Source organism: Monopterus albus, unplaced genomic scaffold, assembly GCF_001952655.1.
Source record: "Monopterus albus unplaced genomic scaffold, M_albus_1.0 scaffold94.1, whole genome shotgun sequence".
Classification (NCBI taxonomy): Eukaryota; Metazoa; Chordata; class Actinopteri; order Synbranchiformes; family Synbranchidae; genus Monopterus; species Monopterus albus.
In genome coordinates this window covers 1,623,216-1,645,420 of record NW_018127974.1, presented here as the reverse complement: position 1 = coordinate 1,645,420, position 22,205 = coordinate 1,623,216, and the positions used below count along the sequence as shown (strand labels likewise).

General features: G+C 40.4%; 3 protein-coding genes across 6 annotated transcripts in view; all 3 read right to left on the bottom strand.

Annotated features, from left to right (window-relative positions):
• LOC109964979 (collagen alpha-1(XII) chain-like) overlaps nt 1-9,570 on the bottom strand; it is a 51,273-nt gene extending 41,703 nt beyond the window's left edge. Inside the window, exons 1-10 of the mRNA XM_020608637.1 lie at nt 9,416-9,570; nt 8,144-8,249; nt 4,468-4,584; nt 4,215-4,358; nt 3,466-3,519; nt 1,516-1,779; nt 1,149-1,313; nt 768-941; nt 331-621; nt 22-219 (exon numbers count right to left, since the gene is read on the bottom strand). Of these exons, the coding sequence (XP_020464293.1) occupies nt 22-219; nt 331-621; nt 768-941; nt 1,149-1,313; nt 1,516-1,779; nt 3,466-3,519; nt 4,215-4,358; nt 4,468-4,584; nt 8,144-8,213 (1,477 nt within the window). The 5' untranslated portion in view covers nt 8,214-8,249; nt 9,416-9,570. The remainder of the gene's footprint in view (nt 1-21; nt 220-330; nt 622-767; nt 942-1,148; nt 1,314-1,515; nt 1,780-3,465; nt 3,520-4,214; nt 4,359-4,467; nt 4,585-8,143; nt 8,250-9,415) is intronic.
• Nucleotides 9,571-11,509: 1,939 nt separating this feature from the next.
• Nucleotides 11,510-15,561, bottom strand: LOC109965033 (cell cycle control protein 50A-like). 3 transcript variants are annotated; one of them, XM_020608750.1, is made up of 8 exons: nt 15,484-15,561; nt 15,058-15,315; nt 14,475-14,594; nt 13,899-14,006; nt 13,722-13,809; nt 13,420-13,563; nt 13,125-13,334; nt 11,510-12,672 (listed from the first exon to the last, which is right to left on the bottom strand). In XM_020608750.1, exons 2-8 carry the CDS (start codon nt 15,304-15,306, stop codon nt 12,479-12,481), a joined length of 1,113 nt encoding a protein of 370 aa, XP_020464406.1. In that variant the 5' UTR covers nt 15,307-15,315; nt 15,484-15,561; the 3' UTR covers nt 11,510-12,478. The 3 variants fall into 3 exon arrangements, with proteins under 3 accessions (XP_020464406.1, XP_020464405.1, XP_020464403.1); XM_020608749.1 differs by having other exon boundaries at nt 15,461-15,551; XM_020608747.1 differs by having other exon boundaries at nt 15,058-15,542.
• Nucleotides 15,562-16,702: 1,141 nt separating this feature from the next.
• The window catches only part of LOC109964937 (filamin-A-interacting protein 1-like), an 18,212-nt gene continuing 12,709 nt past the window's right edge, over nt 16,703-22,205 (bottom strand). The window contains exons 5-6 of one of the 2 annotated variants that reach the window (XM_020608564.1): nt 18,279-21,084; nt 16,703-17,162 (exon numbers count right to left, since the gene is read on the bottom strand). In XM_020608564.1, coding sequence (XP_020464220.1) covers nt 16,896-17,162; nt 18,279-21,084 — 3,073 coding nt within the window. In that variant the 3' untranslated portion in view covers nt 16,703-16,895. The remainder of the gene's footprint in view (nt 17,163-18,278; nt 21,085-22,205) is intronic. The other variant, XM_020608565.1, reaches the window with a different exon arrangement.

Genomic DNA, 22,205 nt, shown 5'->3' with positions numbered 1-22,205 from the left:
CAACAGTAATGTCATGGTGGGTGTTGAGGGCAAACTCAGTGTGTGCGTCGCGACTGTACTGGACCAAGCTAATTTGGACTTTGTTGGGTCCAATATCAAAGGAATTGACCAGAACCTCCAAGAAGGCACGGACTTTAGCAAAGTTTTGTAATCCAATACTGTACGAGCCATCAACCAACAGGACCACATCAGCTTGCACATCTACTCCCTGAGAACATTCTTGAAAAAAACAGAAAATGATGGGTTACTCAAATGATGAAACAGCAGGTAATCAGTGACTCTCTATATTTAACATACAAACTGACAATAGCGCATGACATATCATCTTACCTGTTAGCACCTTGACAGGCTGAGTCCTCTCCATGGCCACAGCGGGTTCACTGGGTACCAGACCTTTCAGGGCAAACAAGCTGACCTCATACTCAGTCTCAGGGGAAAGGTCACGAACATTGATGAATGTCTGAGTGGGTCCCATGTACAGCTCATGGCGTTTCATTCCAGGTAGCATGGGAACCAGGGTGAGCTTGTAGCCTGTGATATCACCCAGTGAGGCGTCCCATGTCACTCTCATGGACTTAGATGAAACATCTGTGATCTGCAGATTAGAGGCTGGCTCCACCACTGAGTACAAAAGAAAACACAGGAAATGAAAAAATGATGAACTGGGGGGGGTGACATTTAGATACATTGCTAAAAGATTTCCAGGATTATTAAGCAACAAAATGTACCCTCATATTAGCACTTTTCAAATACATCATTTGACTTACTTTCTTCTCCGCTGACCAGAGAGGTGAGCTGCTCATCAACACCGGAGCACACCTCTGAGATGATGCTTTTCTCTACCTCTTGGATCTCATCAAAGCTGGGAACATTGTACACATGTTTGTTGTAAGGTGTGGAGGCCATTTCTCTTAGCTCAGCCTCATCTGCTCCTTTGATACCTGAGAGGGAAAATGTCAAGTATAACAACATCAACTGTTATATTGTTTTAGATTTACAATATTGAATATGTTAGAAAAAATACAGCAGTACTTGACTTTTACCAAGTCACAATGAACAATCAAATGTAAATCAAATGGTTTCCAAAAAGAGGAAGTTGTTTACATGGGAGTGCACATTTCAACAAAACACAGAATAATAAATCATACCTAGGACAAATATTTCCACTCCAATGTTCCGAAGTCTTTTAGCATGCTCCTCCACTGGATCCTGGGATTTTCCATCAGTGATGATCATGGCTATTTTTGGAAAAGCTTTCCTGGATCCAGCTGCTTCCGTGAAGATATTTCTCAGCAGGTAATCTATGGCATCACCTTTAAAACAAAAATGTGCATGTATTTATGAATATTTGTCTTCCACTCTTGCATCTGTATTCTTAAATTCATCACATTATACAACTTTTAGGTAATATACAGATGTTTGCCATCACTAATAGCTATGCAAGCCCAAGCTAGCTCAAATCTACTGATTTAAACCTTTTCATCTCTGCACCTTTGCCTGTTGTGAACACCTTACCTGTCATAGTGTTTCCTCCCTTGTATGGCAGAGAGTTGATGGCTTGGAGCAGATCTGTTCTTCTGGTGTAACGAGTGAGGGGGAACTCTGTGCGGGTGTCTGTGCTGTATTGAACCACACCCACCCGAGTCTTGTCCTCACCGATGTCAAAGGCCCCTGCCAGTCCGGCAATGAAACTACGGATGTGCCTGAAGTTCTCTCTACCCACACTCCATGAGCCGTCCACCAGAAAAACCAAATCTGCTACTGCACTGACTGAACACTCTGGGAAAAGACAGGGGAGAAATACGGCAGTTAGTCAGTCGGCGACAAAACCATTTTAAAGTTATAGAATAGATTTTGATTGATCCAGATTAGTGGTTAATGATTTGTAAAACAGAAAAGCACAAACTGAATTAAATTCAACCAAATTCCAAGCCAGAAATGTGCAGCAACAGCTGGAACAATATTTTTACATTGGCCTATTTCTTCTCCTGTCTGTCTAAATAAAACCAAATCCCTGACAGTTGGATGGCTCAGAGATATGCATCACAGAAAATATCTGCTACTGCCAAACAGTGGGCTGGTATTCCAGCAGACGGAGGCAAAAATGTGACTTTATAGACTAAACATTCAGAGGTTCTACCATGCTTTCAAACCGTACAAGGTTTTAAATCATAGATGAAATTTACTGGTACATTTAAGATGGCTCTATTGAAATAACTGACAAGGCTGATGTGGCTGGGCTTTAATCCTCATTCCCCTTGGCCCCACTGACTCTAAATTATGTACCTCACATTTCATACGCCTCATTCTTAAGGCTATATTTCTTTTAAAATTCCCTGACCCAATGTTGAAAATGGTGGCATCAAAGTAGGGCTATAGGCCAACAGTTTGGGTGGGCTTGGGTGGAAAGACCTTCTGAGCATCCATCCATCCATCCATTTTCCTCCGCTTGTCCGGGACCGGGTCACGGGGGCAGCAGTCTAAGCAAAGATGCCCAGACTTCCCTCTCTCCAGACACTTCCTCCAGCTCCTCCGGGCTGCGAGGGACACGGTCGAATGCCTTCTCCAGATCCACGCAGCACATGTGGACTGGTTGGGCAAACTCCCATGAACCCTCTGCCACTCTGAAGAGGGTATAGAGCTGGTCCAGTGTTCCACGGCCAGGACGAAAACCGCATTGTTCCTCCTGGATCCGAGGTTCGACTATCGGTCGAATTCTCCTCTCCAGTACCCTGGCATAGACTTTCCCGGGGAGGCTGAGGAGTGTGATCCCCCTATAGTTGGAACACACCCTCCGGTCCCCCTTCTTAAAAAGAGGGACCACCACCCCGGTCTGCCAGTCCAGAGGCACTGTCCCCGACCGCCATGCGACGTTGCAGAGGCGTGTCAACCAAGACAGCCCAACAACATCCAGAGACTTAAGGTACCTGGGGCAGAGCCTGAGCACTTAACCATTTATGAGGGTTTAGGAGAATGGGGAAGTATGTTTCCAAACATGAGATTGGGGAAAAAGTGAGCATGTCCACCTGACAGTCACCACAGATAGGTCTCATGACAGGAGCAGGGGTCAGTTTGAAAAGGGGACATTTGATTAAGAACCAAGAGTTACAGCACTTGTTTCTTGGTAGCACAATGAATATGTCATTGCTTGTCAGCCCCTTCCTGCTCTCCCTCCAATCCATCGCAAATACTATAACAGAACCCTTCTCTTCCAACTTCAAGCCTTCCTTTCCTTTTATTTCTTCATGTGCCTACTGGTTTCAATTAAATGAACCAATGTGAGCCCTCCCAGGCTCTCCAGGATCTCTGTCTGACAGCCCTAGCAGAAAGTAAAATGTACGCCTGACCAAATTATTCCATGGGAAAAAAATATGATGACAGTCATGAGGGGAAAAAATATATTTAAAAAAATTGGAAAGTCAGCCCCGTTGAGGTTTTGGTTGAGACTACAGTAAACATACTCACTGATTGCATCTCCTGGTGGCCTTCTGACTCGTTCACTGGTGTTACTGGTCTGTACTGAAACACAGGAAACACTTGGTGAGTTAGCATCGCACATTGCCACCGCTGTCTCACTGTGTGCTTTTTCACAGTGGAAAAAAAAGCACGAAAAGCAACACTTCATAAAAGCTGGCTGACAGGATGAAAACCACATGTACACAAACACATATCTTTATGCTGCATTAGCTATAAACAGTGTGTATTTCAGAAGTCACATATGTTGATTTCTCCCTACTTTCCCACATCTCATGTGGCTAGAGGAAAACGCTACACAGTATAAGTTATATTCTTACCAAAGGGTAATATCATGACCCCTAACATATCACTAGCAGTCAAATGTTATCTATATGTTTTAGGAGGAGGTGGTCTGCCTCTCTATCTGGATGGTTTAATTTTAGGGTATACCTCAAAATGTTTTCTTGATATCACACCAGTGAATATCAGCATATATAATGAAAAAGAAGACAGAGGGTTTTCTGACAGTATTTGCAAAGACATTTCTGGATACAAGTGTATGTTTTGTGTTTATGCTCTAGCATTACATAAGGTAACATCAGCAGAGTAACACATAAAATTATTTTAACTTAACCAAGAAGTAACACTTTAAAAAAATAAAAACGTGTGCAAAAATGACTGTGCACTTCAGTTGAATGAACAGAACATTTTAAAGCATAACTTTTTCAAATCTAAATTAATCCCCTGTGTGTACTTACTGGTCAGTTGCCCAAAGATGGGAATGCTCTCTTCTGACCCATAATAGGAGTTTATGGACACTGAGTAGCTCAAGTCAGGGGTCAAGTCAGTGAGTGAGGTCTTAGTGGTGTAGGCATCAAAGGCAAGGTCTCTAGCCCATTCATCTAGGAGAGCAAAACAAGTAAATTAGATGCTGGGGTGCAGTGTTTGTGTATTTGCTGTATATATACTGGCAGGTTCAGATAACTGCTAAAATGCTGACTCCATACTGACCTGCATCTGCAACAATTTGTATTCTGAAGCCCTCTATTGGTGATGAGGGTCTTTCCCATGACATTTCCACTGTGTTCTCATTTATAATTTTAAATTTCAAGTCTGAGGGAGGTTCCACTGCAAATTAACAGATGAAATACAGTTAAATCACAAGAAATACAGGAGGTATAAATGATTGGTTATATTTATGATCAAATCAAAGTGAGGCATTTTATTGATCCCAACGACAAACACTTCATGACTGAAGTGGATTTGTTTGTTGTTGGGGATAGAGACACGGCGTTGACATCCATGTGAGGGTGATGAGTAAAGAACACGTGACAACACACACAAAAAAAAAAAATGTGAGAAGCCATTTTGGAGCAAAATGGCGTTTGTTTGAGTTACCTAACCAAGACGGCCAGAAACTCAAGCGCTGGCATACACAACATGTGCACGACTCCACGCAAACTCTACCAAAGTGCAAACACTGAGTGAACCATCTAAAACATGCTGAATGCAGTCATCACAACGCATGCCCTGACCACATACTGCCTTTCTGATGGAGCTGATCTCAGCATTATTAAAAAAAGAAAAAAATGTCCTCATTCTAAAGTTACTGATTATACAATGGAATCAAAGTTGCCATATACTGTAGCTGCTGACATAACTCTTGACAAAATTACCATATGTTATATACACATTGTATATAAACATATTTCCAAGACAAAAATTGGTTTGTTGTTTATTTAGTTAAGAGTGTTAAAACAGGTAAGTGGCATACATCCATTGCAAACCTTTAAAAAAGAATACACAATATGTCGCTGGAGACTCTTGTGTACTTTTTCATTGGCAGCACAATGCACAAGAAGGCATGACAAAACATGATTACTTGAGACACTATGAAGACTGTCCAGATATTCTATAATAGAGGAAGTGCGTATATAAAAAACAAACAAAAAAAAACATATGGTGTGACAAGACCACGCGCCTTTGCATCGAGCTGACTTGATCACAGTGTCATGCATCATGTACATGAGAAAGTTGTTTGGCTCAACAACTTTGACTGACTGGATGGTAGTTTCCATGTACAGTTGGGACCACACAGACAGAGATGACAAACATATTTTAAAATGATATTCTTTCTTACAGCTTCTAGGCTACCAGCTGTGAGATCATGTTACACAGAAGACACGTGATACTATTCAGTCCATGACGTTCACATGCATGAAACTCACGTCAGTAACAGCAACACACAAGTTGAATCAAAATGTGCAAAAATTCTTTTCTTTCTTTTTCTTTGTTAATAAAGTTACTCACTGTCATTAAATATATCATACAGTTTGAACTTTGTGATCTTTTGAATACATTCATTCATTAGTAATAAACAAATTTCACTGTATTACATGCAACTCTGCTCAAAATGTTAGTTTATTAAATGTTTAAAAATGAGTGACACAGCGAACAATGAAATGAACAGAGAAGACAAATAAAATAAAAATAAAAATTCCCAGATGTTAATGAGGTTAGCATGACGTTATTTGTACTGACTTGTAGTGCTGGTCTATTAATCCACAGTGGTACCACTCGTACCAGTCCATACAGATAGCATGCATGTGGGTGCATGCTAGCTGTGAAGCAGAATAAGAGTGCCACGGGAGGCAAGAATATCATTGTAAAATATACTTTGGATGAGGAAGCTTGGGACACACTGAATGCACAGGCAGATGACAAACAGGAGCCACCAAATACTTAGAATCTGGGATTGGAGGATGACCAACCTGGCACATCAACAAGGACCACCGATGGACCGTGTTCCCCCTGATTTCTCCACGAGTACTCATCTCCAACACCAAATGGTGAGTTGTAGGGAAGTGCATGGAGTTTGTGTGTGTGAATGGGGAGGTGGGTGGTAAGCAGTAAAATGATGGAATGTGGAGTAAAAACATGGGTCTACTACTCCTCTACTCCTGCATTTGTTAATGGCAGGCTCATATAAGCATGCCATTTCAATTTGTTACAATTTCTCTGACCACACATCCTTTGGGTTTTTAAAATATACTTAAGGAACAATGGTGGTTTGTCAAAGTATTAATCTCCGGTGTGTGATTTGGCCCTTGCAGCTGTTTTGGTTGTATGGAATCCCGTCCCATCAGTTACTACTAAAGGACACTGTCTGGCCACTGTTCTGTCAGTAACCTTAGTCTCCAGGCAGCCAGAGAGAGTCAGCGATCCTGGGCTGAGCTACTGCCAAAAGGAGAGGCGAAGAAGAGGAGGAAAGAACACCAGCTCTCCCACAGAGAGGCAGGCCAAATGCCAAAGTAATTCCGCAACATGTGCTGACATTAAACATTACTGCAGATTAACTTTCCATATGTATTGCAACTCAGGGATTTTGCAAATGCCCGCAAAAAAGCCCGAGAAAGGCTCTTTGTCTCTGTGCTGTCTGAAGATTAATTTGTTATTCTCATATTTCATCTTTCCATTCCATTTGTGGAGATATGTGAAAGTAGACGTTAGACTCCTCTCACCCACCAGTGAAACCTTCAAAGGGGAAAAAGTCAGGTTTCCATACCGTATTTCCATATAAAATTACATAGAGTCATGTCCTGGTAAAACTACTGATAGATTGTTAGCAGTCTGACAGGTTAAGTCTTGTGACAAACACAGAAAAATCATTTACTGCTACAAACATTTACACATATATAAGTAGAACATTTGAATTGGAAAGTAACAAAGTTGTTCAAGTGTGCCTCTTAAATATCATTTTAAAGTCTTGCATTTCCCTTGGATGCTTCCACTTATTAAATCTTTAACAAAAAACTACAATAATGGATACATAATGCAACATGTTAAGTACTTACAGTAATAAAAAGTATAACATGACCTTTTTATATGTTTTTACTGTTGAATTGATCATTTAAATCATTGTACTCTACATCAACTACTGTGCTATTAAGTTGTAAAATAACTGAATGACTTAAAACACAGTTTACTGACTGCTGCAACCACTGCAGAGAGATTTACACATGGTTTACAAAATCCTACTATAACTTCAACGTAATCATTATAACTATGTGATTGAACGTTTCCATAGAGGCTGTCAGTCTCATGGATTTGGGAGTCTTCCAATGTTTGCTCTGGGAAAAGTGCAGAGGCTAGCTACCATAAAACTAAAATAGACACAGCACTGCTAAAAGATTTATGTGGAAACATTCTGCAGGTGGCCAGCTGTTAAATACATTTAATTAGAAATTGGAAATGTTCAAATTTAGTGTGGCTGGTTTCTTAATCTGAATGAAAAAAATGCTCCTGAAATATTGGTTTAAACAGTTTAAACACAAGTAAACTGGATATGGATTTGAAATTCAAAGCTCATAATGTGTCTTGACAGAAAAAATCTGACAAAACACACTAAAGGTGAGGGATAAAAGTGGGACAATAATTAAAGAAGCAGTCGGTAGTCCAAAAGTCACAGAGTCAAATAGCATAGACATGAAATAAGAATAACTTTATTCAGTTTATCAGTACAGAGTTCAATGTTTCCATATGATGACTCTGACATTAAAGTAAAAGACTCATTTCTGTAGCAAAAAACAATCAACGGAGACAGTAAGTGAAAGAAGAGAAGGAGAATATGGAGAGACAGAGTGGGATAATGTATGTAAGTGTACTGAGGCCAGGTGGTTTCATTTACCTTGAGCATCTATGGATGTCAACAGGGCTGCAAGGAAGGCAGCAGTGGCCAGTGACAGCCCTAGCTTCATGTTTGGCCTTAAAGGGTCAGCAGCACATCAATCAGTCTGAAGACAAAAGGGAGACAATGTCTTGAAGCTACAGATCTATATTACAGCTCACTTTGTCAGTACAGTGTGACTAGGCACCATGTTTAAGGGACAAATGCATGTCAGAGTCCATTCGATTTAGATACAGCACAGTGGTCCCAGATGATCCCCTTTGATTCGGTTATTTTAATTCAGATTTACAGCTCCTATTATTTAGTAATTGCTCTAGGTTATGATGGCAAAAAGTGCAAGCTCCATCTAGACTCTCTTACACAATAAGCGACACACCTTGCTACCTCCTGCTAACACCCACACCCTGAGGTAGATACTGACTGATATGTAATAATGAAGGACTGAAAAACATTTTAACACATGCTACTCTGCTTTGATTTCCATATGCATAACATGGAAACACATTCCTTTCTAGCTGAGTTTTGGTGGCTGACTCTGCAGCTCACTGAGGTCTGTGGTTCTCCTTTGGTGTTTGATGTTCTTGAATGTAGCCTACAGCAACACTTCTTGATTGAGCACTATCTTGTATAAGCTTAATCACACATATGTATCATTAAAAGGCTCGTCCATGGGCTCACCTAATAGGCCATTATACACAGACAGATTGTTAATCTGTAATAATTAATGGCTCTGAAGTGGAATAACCTCATGTGAGGGGGTTACTCTTTTTACTAAGGGCTTAGTGGACCCCATCTAAACAGTGGAGTCTGGGTTCAGTTTCTGGAATCGTTACCGCAGGCTGTGCGCCCCGCCTGGTGCACAAGAAAGAAAACTGCAGCTAACGAGACGAAATCACTTTCTTGGCCCTTTGGGGCTCAACTAATCAAACTTTCGTAAATAAACATGAACCACATTAGCCAGACTACACAGACACTGCGTGGCCGTAGCTTCCAATGACTAGCCTACACACATTTCCAAATTGTATTTTAAGCCAATGAGCTTATCAGTCAACTTTCATTCAGTGACAGGGCGTCGATTCTCATTCCAAAACGATATATAAAAGGTTTTATTTGGTTTATATTATGAGCGCTCATTATAAAGCATGCATTTAAGGTACAAAGATCAAATTATTGCAAAAGTAGTCTGCAAATCTGCAACAAGGCGTCAAAATTCTACCAAATTTAGTAAAATATAAATGCTAATTTGCAATAAATTAAATACAGTGTACTCACCAATAAACTTCCCCCCCAAAAAACAAAGCCGATCAAATTAGAAGCAGCGCGCTTTGAAGCCTCCCCCTCTGGAGCTGAAGTGTCAGGAGCTGCGGCTGAGCCCCTCTCTCCCCTCGCTGCTACTGGAAGCTCCGCCAGCAGATCTCCAAGAAGGAAAAGCTCCAAGTGGGAAGACTCTTTGCACTACCGGCTACTTAACAGGGGGCAGTGCCCAACTCCCCATTTACGATCCTTCTTACGAAACTCATGCCTGTCTTTAAGACAGACCCACTATTTGGAAATGACATTTTCCTTTGGTCTAATGATTTAATAAGTTTCCAGCGCTAACGTGACTTCACAGCGGGGGGGGGGCAGGGTTGGTCAAACACCACCGAGAGGGCAAAGGCAATCCTAAATCAATGTATTTATTCATAATTTCAGATGAAATCAAAGTTCTCTTTGTAAACACAAATCTTTTGTTATTATCACATGGTTATTCTCTCTTAAAGAAAGATAAACACGTGTGATCAGATTGGCCAGTTTATTTGACAAGTTTATTTATCGTGTGTGCAGTAGAAAAGTAACTTTAAGGTGAAATATTTCATCAAAAGCCCAATGGGTCACTCACTACCACAATGAGATCCCGACCGATTGGTTTTTGATTCCCTCTAGTGTTCACAATAGAGCACAACACTAGATATCATGTGGAAATTAAAAATATTTAAGTTCAATAAGAGGTTTATAGCAAATGAGACACGTATTTTATTATTATATGCAGCTCATGATTCCTGCCATTAGTAAATACTGATTTCAAATAAAACATACAGAGATTATTTATATGACAAATAATGTTCCGAATTACACAAGAGTTGATCAATTACATACAGAACCTGCAGATTTGTTCCTCAGACAACTAGGTCCATTGTACAGTCCTGTCTGACGTCCACTCCCTATGAAGAGATCAGATGAGTATTATAGATGGGACTGAGATACAGTACAGGGTAATTAGCTTGAGTCTACAAACAATGCCTGATGATTCATCAAATTACAGTCATTTTATTTTCCAAGTCAGTTTTGGTAATAACACCAGTGTCAAGTTACTGGTATGAAATGAGTTTTAGCCAAAAGAAAAAAAAAAAACAAGCTGAGACACCTGAAGTGAGTTTAACTGATCACATTTCAGACAAATACTGACATAGGTACAGTGAGAGTTTGCGACTCGGAGCTCCCTTTGACCCGTCCTTCTTCCTCCTGTTCAAAGAGCAAAGATGTGTTTTTTTTTTAATGGAGTGGACCTTCAGCTTTGTGGTTCTGTTTTTATAGTAGGCTACTCTATTTTTGTAGAGTAATATTATTTAGGCATTTTCATTTGGAATAAATATAAAATATAAGTCATTTACATGTACTTGTTTCAACATAACTCCCAGTATGGTTTCTAGAGTATTCCCTCCAGAAGCAAAGGTAAAGCCATCTGACAACTATGGCTGCAGATCACTGTTGTTACCAATCAGCCTGTGGTCACTGCTGGTAGCGGTCCACCTAGCCAAGATGCATGTAGTGCAAGCACTTGGCTGAGGGCTGCATAGTCCAAACTATTATCCTTTAATCAGGACAAACTGTGGATAATGGGGATGATTAGCATTCAAACAAAATGAGTAAGTGAAAAGACACACTATGTGTCATTGAGTGGAACAAAGCTAGCAAAGCTTTTATGAAAAACAATCTGGTTTCCATTAGTGACAGGGAAAATAACTCGTGTAGCACTGAACCACTGGACTAACATTGTTCCTGGTCTCAAAATGGTGACATCTACTGGTCAGCCCTCTGTATTGCACTTGTGTGAAATAATTAAATGCAAGACAGCCAGTGTAGACAGAGGCCAACTCACAGCTGTCACCCCCGACATTTAAAAAATGTCAATGCATGCATGAGCAAAAATATGTCTCAGCCTGTTAATAGGGTATAACTTATATAAATGCATGCAGACATCCATTATCTATACTGCTTACCCTGAAGAATACATTAAAAATGGAGGAAAACCACATTAAGTGGTGGCAGTGAAATAGCAGTTAATGTTGTACAGTGATTGGCAATAAAAACACATATTAATTTGAATACATTGACCAAGTTGTTTAATTAGGCCTTGTGAACCTTATAAATAAAACCCCATAAAGTCAATTACAAACAAATTGAAACAATAAACTAATTCTTCATAAATCAGCAACACTTTAACAGATGATGTAAAACAAATGGAAACCCCAACAAATGAGAGATGTTTACAGTGCACATCATTTGGTCAACATTAAAGAATTCTGTATATTTACCACTCAGGTCAAGCAGCACAAGCTAAAGAATTTTGCCTGGAGATTTAGAATCAGGGATACCGGATATAACGGTCTAGGATAATGGCCCCATCAGCATTAATAAGCATTAGATAGCAATGCATATTCACAGTAACTATGAAGGATACCTTTTGACTGCCTCATTCTCTTTATAGAACCAGTCACAGTTGAGGGTATAGATCCACACCTTTGATACTAATAACAAATATTCTGACTCTCCAAGGCTAAAATACCTTCCATTAAATATCAATGCCTTCTGTAAATACAAGCAATGACTATCCCATCCAATACTCAAGGGAACCTCGACAACCACAGACATGTCAATGAAGTAGGTTAATGTAACCTACTTCATTGACATGTCTGTGGTTTACTGTAATATGTCAGCAGGACATATTACAGTACATAATAAGGACAAAAACTTCATACATACATCTTTAAGCCATTCCCAAAGCACTGCTAAAATAAAACAGATACTTTGATAATGGATAAATAGAAAGTGACATTCCCAGCAGCCGACTTAAAGCTACATGCACAGAAACACATTATGTTTCTAGCATCCTTCTTTTGCCTTACATGTCCTATGCATAAATACAGCTTTTGATTACACTCTTAAGATGCCGCTGGTCCTTTACACAAACACACAACAGACATTTAAAAAGACCAGTGAATTCAAGCTAAAATTAACATGCAGTCCAGAACAGACCCTGGAGGGTCACCCATGCAAGTGCAGACTGGAAAATGTTTAGTTTGGAATATCCGCACTGCTGTTTCGGGTGTCGTATTTATGATGGATGATGAGCAGAACCACACCCAGGAAGAAGCACATGGAGCCCACGGTGATGTAGGCGATGCCCAAGAAAGGGTTCTTCCCTCCCATCCAGGAGATGGTGCTCAGGATCACCCGCTTTCGGCCATCAAAGCTGAGCACGGGGTAATCTGATTACACAGAGTTAAAGTAAAAACAACAACTGGAGCTTCTGGACTGATAGAAAAGTACAGTTTACAAAAGGATTTATAAATCATCTACACATCAACTATGAATACACCCTAGTTGTACTAACTCAAATATTAACAGATTTGCAAACATCATTATGCTGAAAGTTTCTCTTAATGACAGCCTTCAAATAAACTGGTGGTAACAGCTACATTTGCCTTTTTTTCAGCAGCACAGGTAACAATTCAACCACAGATCTAATACTAAACACAGCAAGCTCGCTTCTCCAGAAACTACTGAGATCAAAAACAGCATGGGAGCTTTAAGAATATTGTTTTTCTTCATATTACTAATCTTAAGAGTATATAAAAATCAATAATAGTCAACCGTAGAGCCCAAGACTAGCTCCAATTCTGATGGTGTAGCAGAGTTTCTGGCTATAATTCAAGGATACTGTAAGTGATGTTCAAGAAATATTTGCCACTGGGTAGAGTCGGAGTTGTGCTGGACTTCTTCTGGATGATGCGGTAGAGCTTGCGAAAGGTGGGCAATGCAGCCGTGCGCATCCACACAATGAAGTCCTCATTAATAAAGCCGTTGTTATCGGGATCTGATGGGTCTAATTCATATACAGGCTTTGCCCAGTTCACTGGCTTAGCTGTGCCTGAGGAAAAGAAACAGGACAAAATCAAGCTAGTCACTACAACCTAAAAGCCTAAAAGAACCCGTGCACTGCTTGTGTAAATCACCTTGGAAAGCTACAGTCAGGTTGTTGTTTCCACCAGGATTCCTGAATTTCACATGTTTGTCTGTGTACCATGCAATGCCCTTCTTGACCAGAGGAACTGCATTTCTGGTGCCATTGGAATCCACATAATAAAGCTCCAGAGTGTCTGGAACAGAGGAGCACTAAATTACTGTACAATACTCCCTCACACAACTAAATCTGTTACGTTGAGCAGTACTGCAAATGAGATGAACAGCAAAGTAATGTCAGAGTTTTGGTATGTACTGAGCTTTTAGTAAATGTTTTATTGGCCAGATAACATACCGTTGAAAAGGCTGTTAGCTATAGCCCCACAGGGAGCAATGGGCTTGCCATCACTGGTCCGGTATGGTTCACATTCCTTGCTGGGGTTCTGTAAAAAGCAGCCAGTGTTAAAAAATAATGCAAAAGACATTTAATAAAATCTCTGCATTTTATAATAGACATTTTGAGGATTTATACCATCAAGGCAGACTGATCTCCATTCAACTGGCTGTCATCCCTGGATTTCACATAGCGTCTGTGGTTCTGATAGAAGTTAGATAAGCCGTAGTACATAAAGACATTGCTCTGCGGGGGAGGAGAGAAGGTGTTACAGACTGAGTGGTATGGGTAAAGGCTAGGAAGTGCTTTGGTCAAGTGAAACTTTTCACCTAATTCACTAAGCTGATGGTAATAAAAGGTTTTTGTTCATCAATTTAGCTGCTCCTATTGTTCTGCTAAATTACAGCTCAGATCTAAGATATACTTAGCAACACTGGTTTGCTTCTCCAGAAGATGTTGAGATCAAAATGCACCTGCCTGCAAGCTTTTTATAACTAATCAATAACAGCTTTCTACATCTTACTGCACTGCATATTTTTAAACTTGAATAATCAATAATAATAAAGGCTCCAAACAAAACCTTGGGTGTGCCATTCTTTAAACTCAAAATAGATCTTAATGGACATTCAGTTACTGCACAAGCAACACTATCGATATTGGAGCTGAAGGCATGTATTATTCACGGGGTCTGCATAAGTTGGTGCAGGTCCTCACCTCGAATGGCTGCTCCAATATGAACTCCACAGAGCAGACACACGATGTTGTGCTGTTCCAGCTGTAGCTCTTGGCACAGCTGTAGCACGAACTGTTAATGTCCGCCCCAGTGTAATCAATCTGAAAATGAGGAGCTGATTAGTTATACAACTTCCTTCAAATACATCCTCTTCTACAAAGGTTACATTATATTCTAATTTGCTTGAAACTGGAAACTGTTTTTGAAAGGTGTTGGTTCAACCTGAATGTCATTTTGAAAGCTGTTTATTGTGGTGCTGTTCTGTTGTATTGTATTACACTGGTATGTTGTTTTTTTCTAGCCTATTTATACAAGAAGGGTGTTTAAACCAAGAAAAGCTATGTGAATTGTGTGTGCTAAATCTGGCATTAATACAATCCACAAAGAGTCCGCTAACGTTAGTTCTTATTGTAACAGGTTTATAGTACATGGCTGGAAGTCGCCTCTGTATCCGGTTAACAGTGACCGTGGTTGAAATGACAGTGTCATCCAAAGCCGCCACCTGCTCGGTGATGGCTTTAGTACGAGCCCACGCCAGACAGCGGGACGTTACTGCGACGTTACCTCGTACTCTTTGATGTTGTTTGATGTGACATACAGGCCGATACCAATGGGGATGAAGATGAGACCAATAACGAAGAAAGCTGGCAGCACGGTGCCTGCTGTCAGGATGGGCTGCCAGGCTGGTAGTCTCTGCTGTTTGAACGCTGTGTTGTCCGGTTTTTTACTTTTCACAGCCCCTGGTCCGCCGTGACTGGAAGCACCCGAGGGATGTCCGTCCTCTTCCTTAGTGCTGTAGCTTGACGCCATCATAGCTGCGCCCTGCTTCGACCAAAATAATCCACTTTAGTTGACAGTCGACTGTCCCTTGTTAATGCCACACGGACAACAAGATACCAGATATTAAGGCAAAAGGTAAAACTATCTAGATAGTAAAATATACCCTCTAGCTAAGTCTGATATCTACCTAATATACTATTGATTTCATGCCTTGTTAATCACAGCCGCAAGGAAGAACCCGGAAGCTTTTGAGCCAATAGGGTGGTGAAACGTAGCAGTTACATCATCGAAGACAAAAAAGAAAAAAGTGTCGCATCCGCTGATAAATGTAAAGATATGTCAGTGAGTTTTAGCTTAATAAATTCATCACAGTCAAAATTGTTGAACTGCTAACAACTAAATGTGACATGGAACCCCTCTTGGCTGTTTTATTGTAAGGATGTCAAAAGCAAGAAAACACTTGACTGACACATAAATACAGACAACTCAGCAATTTAAAGTCATCATTTAATCTACCTGCATGTCTCTGGACTGAGGGCAGAAGCAGGAATACCAGGAGGAAACCCACACAGGCTTGGGGAGAATATGCAAACTCAGCACAGAAAGGCCAAGCACTTAGCCATGTACAGTAATGAACTGTTGCCACCATGACGAAAAATATTTACCCAGGTTTTTGTTATAAAATGTTATCTTATAGAAATATCTTGCTATGATGAAATCTTGTTTAAAAATCTTGTTAATTCTCATTAAAAAACTGAATAAACTGTTTTTATTATGATGGCAGCAATATACTCCCATGCTTTTGTCATATAGTCCAAGAAAAAGTTCAGATGAGACTGGAAACTGAAAATAAAAACAGCAGCAAAAATTTATAGCAGTTATCAAAAATCTCAAAACAGTGCATTTAAATCATGTAAATACAGATAATTTTCAAGGCAAAAATATTTCAGCACAATGAAATCTGTGGCATTTATGTGTTTGAGTACCTGTAACTACTAATATAATAACAAAATCATTTTAATTTTATCTGTTACAATTATTCATCAGTTTAAAATTGCATTGCATACAGAGCCTGCCTAAAATATCTGAAGTATACTGACCATGTAATGCTGTAAAATGTGACTTGTATGCACAGATAAAACATATCTGGAATGTTTGATTTTTGTAAAGCTGAGCAAAATTATCCCTCTCTCTTTGCTGCAAACAAATTTGTTTCTTATTTTCTTATAATGTTTCTTATAATGAACATGTCACACTACCCTTTGAAATTAATTTATTTAAAAGGCTTCTCAGTAAAAATTATTAACAGAAAAAATTAACATAATTTACATGAAAGCAGGTATTTTGAACTGTGTCCATATAAAGTATATCAACAAATTCTTATATGTAAGGATGCAGTAGTCACCTAACACAATACACACTGTAAAAACCAAAATTATGTTTACATTTAAATAAAAGAAATCGATATGAGTCAAGTACAAGAAACAAAAATTAAAAACTAATACCATATTTAATTTAACAAAATGCCTCTGTGCACTAGCTGAGTTTTACAGAGACACTTTGTTGGTACATCTCTCAGCAGCACCAAGTGCTTAAGTATTTTGTTGATGTTATTATATCAGTCAGACTTTTCCTCCATTTTGGAAAGCATTACTAGTCACATTGGATTTCTTAACTTCTATCTTCATAGACTGAGTCTCAGTTCGTGGCTCCAGTTTCATACCACCTGACATTCCAAGAGCTCCCATCACTGCTTTCCCCGTCTTCAGGCTCTTGGACATTGGGATGCGGGTCAGCCCTGTGCGAGGTGGCTGGGCATCGTGCCCAGTCTGTTTGACAACAGGGAGAGAGTATAGTTTCTCAGGCATGAGAATAAAGAGAGGGGAGCACTTGAAGGGAACATAAAAAGTAAAGAATAAAAAAAGGGGCAAAACCCATTAGGAATTGCTTAGCAATGTTACTGACCATATGCACTATAGAAACTGTGTGAATGAAAAATGCAAATATTTATCTATCCTTTCACTTCAGTCAGAGTCGGTGAGTCCTTTTCCAGGCTAGGTTTCAGTGTGCTGTTTTACTGGTGTAAGGCTGTTTTGTGTCAGCCAGGGGGCAACCAGCCCTAAATGGCTGTTTGTGAATGTAAACACTGTGTAACAACTATAAATTACAGCATGACTTTAGCAGGGTGGCAAAATGCCACATCATTAGCGCTGCGGCTCTGAGGCCTGCACATGGGGCCATTTCTGTCACGCTATCCATCTGATGCACAAAGAGCATATTATAAGGTCCACTGAAACACCAACACAATGTTGCTTTGTCAATCATTTCTAGGAGTGCAAGATAAAGTTGTTAGTGAACATAATTTACCTCATGAAACACATGTAATATATTGAATGAAACTACTGTTACTCTCAATGTTCCTGTAAATTGTTTTTCATAAGTTTCAAAACCAATCAAGACTGTGAAAAACATATGTGTTGGAAAATCACTTTCTGCCTGAGAATTTGACAAAGTTTCTGCTGTCAGCTTATCATAGCTTAGCACAAAGACTGAAAATTGTCCAAAGGTACTAAAATCATCTTACCAAAAGCTCCTCAGTCTAACCTACCTAGAACATGTTACATCTTGTTTGTAAAAAATGACCCCAAAAAGTGTAAAAACATCAATTTGGTACACAGGGTTATAGGGAATATAGTCAGTATGACCTTGAACATAATCCACTGTACAACAGCAAATCATCATATGTTTCAAAATGCTGAACTATTAGAGATTCACAAAAAAAATCAAGTACTTCCAATTAAGTGTTTACAGTAATATCTGTGGATTATCAAAAGTAAAGTGCTGTTGAATTTTGTTACACATTTTTTTAAGTGCAGTAAGTACCACAAATAAAATACTACTGGGGTGGAGGAAGAAATCTTAAAGAATGGATGTATTAAACCAGAGCTCTAGGAAAACATGTTATCTCATGAGTTGGATGATCAACACCTTAAAGCAAAACTTACCATGCTTTGTGTGGGTCTGGAAGTGGTAGATGTGACAGGGGATATAGTGATACTGCTCAGTACTTTGCTCTGTGTACTCCTGGTAGCAGTAGTGGTGATTTGACGGGGGGAGCGCAAAACTGTCCCAGTTGATAGGGTCATTTCCTTGCTGTCTGTTACAGCAGCCACTGGCCTGACTACCATCTTTGGGGTGATGTTGTTTCCTAGATGAATGTGAATCTTGTTATCGTCAGTGGTGGTGATGATGCTAGTGTTGTTGTGGCCCTTTCGTATAGGCAAAGGGACCATCTGCTTCTCGGGGGTAACCTTGAACACAGCTCGGCCCATGGTCAACTCTTGGGTCTCTGGGGATGTGGATGCTTCAGATGCTACAGCAGTGCTGACTGTCATAAGAGAGACAGGGGATAAGGGCCTTCCTGTGACAGAGGAAGAAGCTCGGCTGCCTTCCGGAGACTTGGCTCTGGATATGGCTGTGATGGTTACAGGAGACCTGGCTCTTTCAGGACCATGGGGTCCAGTGGTGGGTTTTCTCCTGGGGGTTGAAGCCGAGTAGGTGGGAATGATCGTGATTCTGGATTTAGGCTGAAATGGGCTGGGGGTGATGGGAGCTGAACTAGAGAAAACATCCTCAGTATTAGGGCTGCTGATTTCAAGACTGGCCATGTTGTTTTGGTGGTCTGGTCTTACTCGGATATGTAAAGGCTGTCCTTGCTTTGGGGACGTGGTCAGTTCAGAGGGCAAATGGTCTCCATTAACATGCACAGGCTTTTCTAGGTTAGTCTCTTCAGGGACATTATCCTTCTTTCTCATCCAGGGAATCCAGGATTTCTTCATACCTAGGTCACTGCTAGATGAAAGGCAACGCTCAATAGCACTGCTCCTTTCTGTTGGCTTCTTCAGGCACTTCCATCTGAGATTGTTCATGATGTGATTTTCTTCTTGAACAGACTTTCTGATGAACACAGCTGGGGTATCCTCCTCTGTGGGTCCATTTGGAGATACCTCTGTTTGTACTCCTGTGGTTGTCACAGCAACGTCCACTATTCTCCTCCCATTCAAGCTGGGCCGGAGTGCTCGACTATGTCGCTTTGCTAGCTCCAGCTCCTGGGTGAGATGAGAGACTTCATTACCCATGTTCTTGGCTTTCTCTTCTTCCTCCAAGAACCTCTGCTGTAGGACAGAGTAGTCCACTTGCAGCTGAGAAAGCTGGTCTTCCTTGTTCATTAGCTCATGGATTTTCTCCTTGAGGGCTATCACATCAGACTGCAGTTCTCTGGTTTTGACCTCCTCTCTCATGCATCGTTGTCGAAGGTCTTCCTGGCTGTCTTCCTCTCCTTTCTCGACTGCTTTGTTCCGCGCTATCTGACTCCTCATTTCCTCTACCTGCTGTGACAGGATGTTGGCTTTGTCTTGTTCACTAATAAACCTTTTCTCCAACATGTCATACTGGTCCTCTGTCTTGATCAAATCTCCCTCTACCACTTCAAGTTGTTTTAGACGATTTTTCAGGCGCTCAATTTCAAATGTCAGTTCCTTAACTCTGTTGTCTTCTCTTCTAACAGGGTCGGGCACTTTTCCCAGTTCGTATTTTACTGAATTCTTCACTAATAGCTTTTCTGCTTGCTCAAACGCATCTAACCTCTTTTTCATTTGACTAACCTTTGCATTCAGATCGTTCAATTTATCAATTTCATAAGCTAGCTTAGTGCTTAGCTCCCCCTTTTCTGTGGTTAAAGTTTCTACTTTGGTTACCATCTCTGATTTTAACTTCAGGAGTTTTTTGCTTTCTTCTATCAGTTTCTCTGTTACTTCCATAACTTTTTCCTGCTCAGCTTTGACCATCTTACTTAAATCATCCTTTTTCTTTTCATCTGATTTCATTCTTTCCATTAAGGCCTTTCGTTCTTCTATTAAAGCCACAGTCAAAGACTTCAGCTTACTCAAGTCATCCTTAAGGCTCAGCTCAGACTTTTCCAACTTGAGTTCAGAAGACTCTACCTCTTTCATACGGATCCGGAGAGCCACAACTTCATCTGAGAGGTCTTTGGTCAGGCCCCTCTCAATCTCTAAAGTTGTATGTAACTGTGCACACTCAGACTTGCTGATGGTGAACTCACCCTCAAGTTTCTCTAACTCTATCATTCTTTTCTGGAGCTTCTCCACCTCCAGCCTGAGTTCGTGATGCTTACTGTCCTTCTCTTGTAGCCTTTTTCTTAGCTCCTTACACTGATTTTCAGTCTTTGTGATCTCCTCATCCTTTCCTTCCATCTCCAGCACCCGCTTCCGCAAGTTTTCCAACTCAGCAATCAAATTGGAGTTGCCACATTCCCCTTTGCTAATCTTAGCCCTGAGCTCCTGCAATTTCTCCTCAGATTTCCTCAATGTCCTGTTGCTCTCCTCTAAATCTTCCACTTTATGCATAAGCCCCAAAAGTTTGGTATTGAGTTGACGGTTGTGAAGTTCTTGACTGGCCAGTTTGGCATTCATCTCCTCATGTTGCTGGGTGAACTTGGCAGATTTCTCTTTAAGTTCAGCTTCCAGGCTCAGCACCCTGTGGCCATCTTCCTGAGTATGCTCCCTGGCTTCATTCAGTGCCTGTTCCTGCTGCTGCAGCTTCTGGCTGAGTTCCTGGACCCGCTGGCTTTGTTGGTCTATTTGCTCCAGGTGGTGCTGGCGCTCATTGACCAGCATTAGAGCAAAGGACTTCAGCCTGACCAGCTCCTCTCGCACCTTGGCCAGACGTTTAGAGTGCTCCTTCTCTTTTTTTACCTGGAAGGTCTTCTCATTCTCAAGCAGCCTCTTCAGTCTAAAAATATAAGGAAAAAAGAAAGGCGTGGTATTAATGTGGTGTTACAATGATTTCAAAGGTAGTGAGTATTTATCTGTGTTTACTATCATGTCAGGAAAATCGGAATCATTGGTATTCAAGAATGCAGTGTTATCCTCATTAATGTTTCAGCATAGTGAGTGACAGTCCTGGTTATGTTCAGACTCTTTAGTGTCAAAGTGGTAGAGATAAAAATCTCAAGACACCTCCATAATAGTGTTATTTTGCTGCTGCTACTTTAAGCCATTTTCATTTAAAATTAAAATAAAAATGTGTTAGAACAACTAATTATTACATACATTATATTCTGCAATCAATGAAAGATCATAAATACTATGCTACTATGCAGCAATAAGGTTGAGAGAGATAACTAGCAAAGATATGAACTACAGCTCCTAAACACTTTTGCCATTTTCATGCCTGTTGTTGGGATAGTAAGAGCACACACTGCTTGTCTAAGTTTACCACCCCACTCACCAAGTGGTCTTCTTTTCTCTTAGCTTCTTTCTATGCCGCTCATGCACATTCTCATCTCCAGCTCCAAAAAAATGCGTGCAAAGCAGATTGAATGCAAAGCTGTATCTTCTCCTTGTACACTCCCAGGGACGTACTAATACAATATTCAACCCCAACATTTTTGCATTGCAAAATCATCAAGTTAATAGGCACCAGCACAACAAGGAAACTTGTTCACCTCTCTATAGATTTAAAATGAGTCCCATTTAAAACATCATATCAAAACATGCCAACAACATCTCAAAAGCTGTGAAACAAAACCCAACTTACCCACTGGGGATGTTCTACAAACAAGCACATGGACTTATTTGCCATTATAGAAAATCCACCAGGATAGCATAAGACCCAGCAGGAGCCTCCTTTTTCACAAATCCTCCATTTTAACATTCCAAGTACTTTATCAGGACAATGAAAGATGAATAAATACAGTGGGCCACCACCTGACCTCTAGTGAGTGATATCACCTTATCCGTATAAGGCAGTAATGTGTATATGAGAGTGTGTCCTGCTCTGCTTTAGACACAGTGAAGGGGGTGGGGCCTTTGCCACAGGAGGAGGGTTTTTGCCACCCCCCACCCCCATTT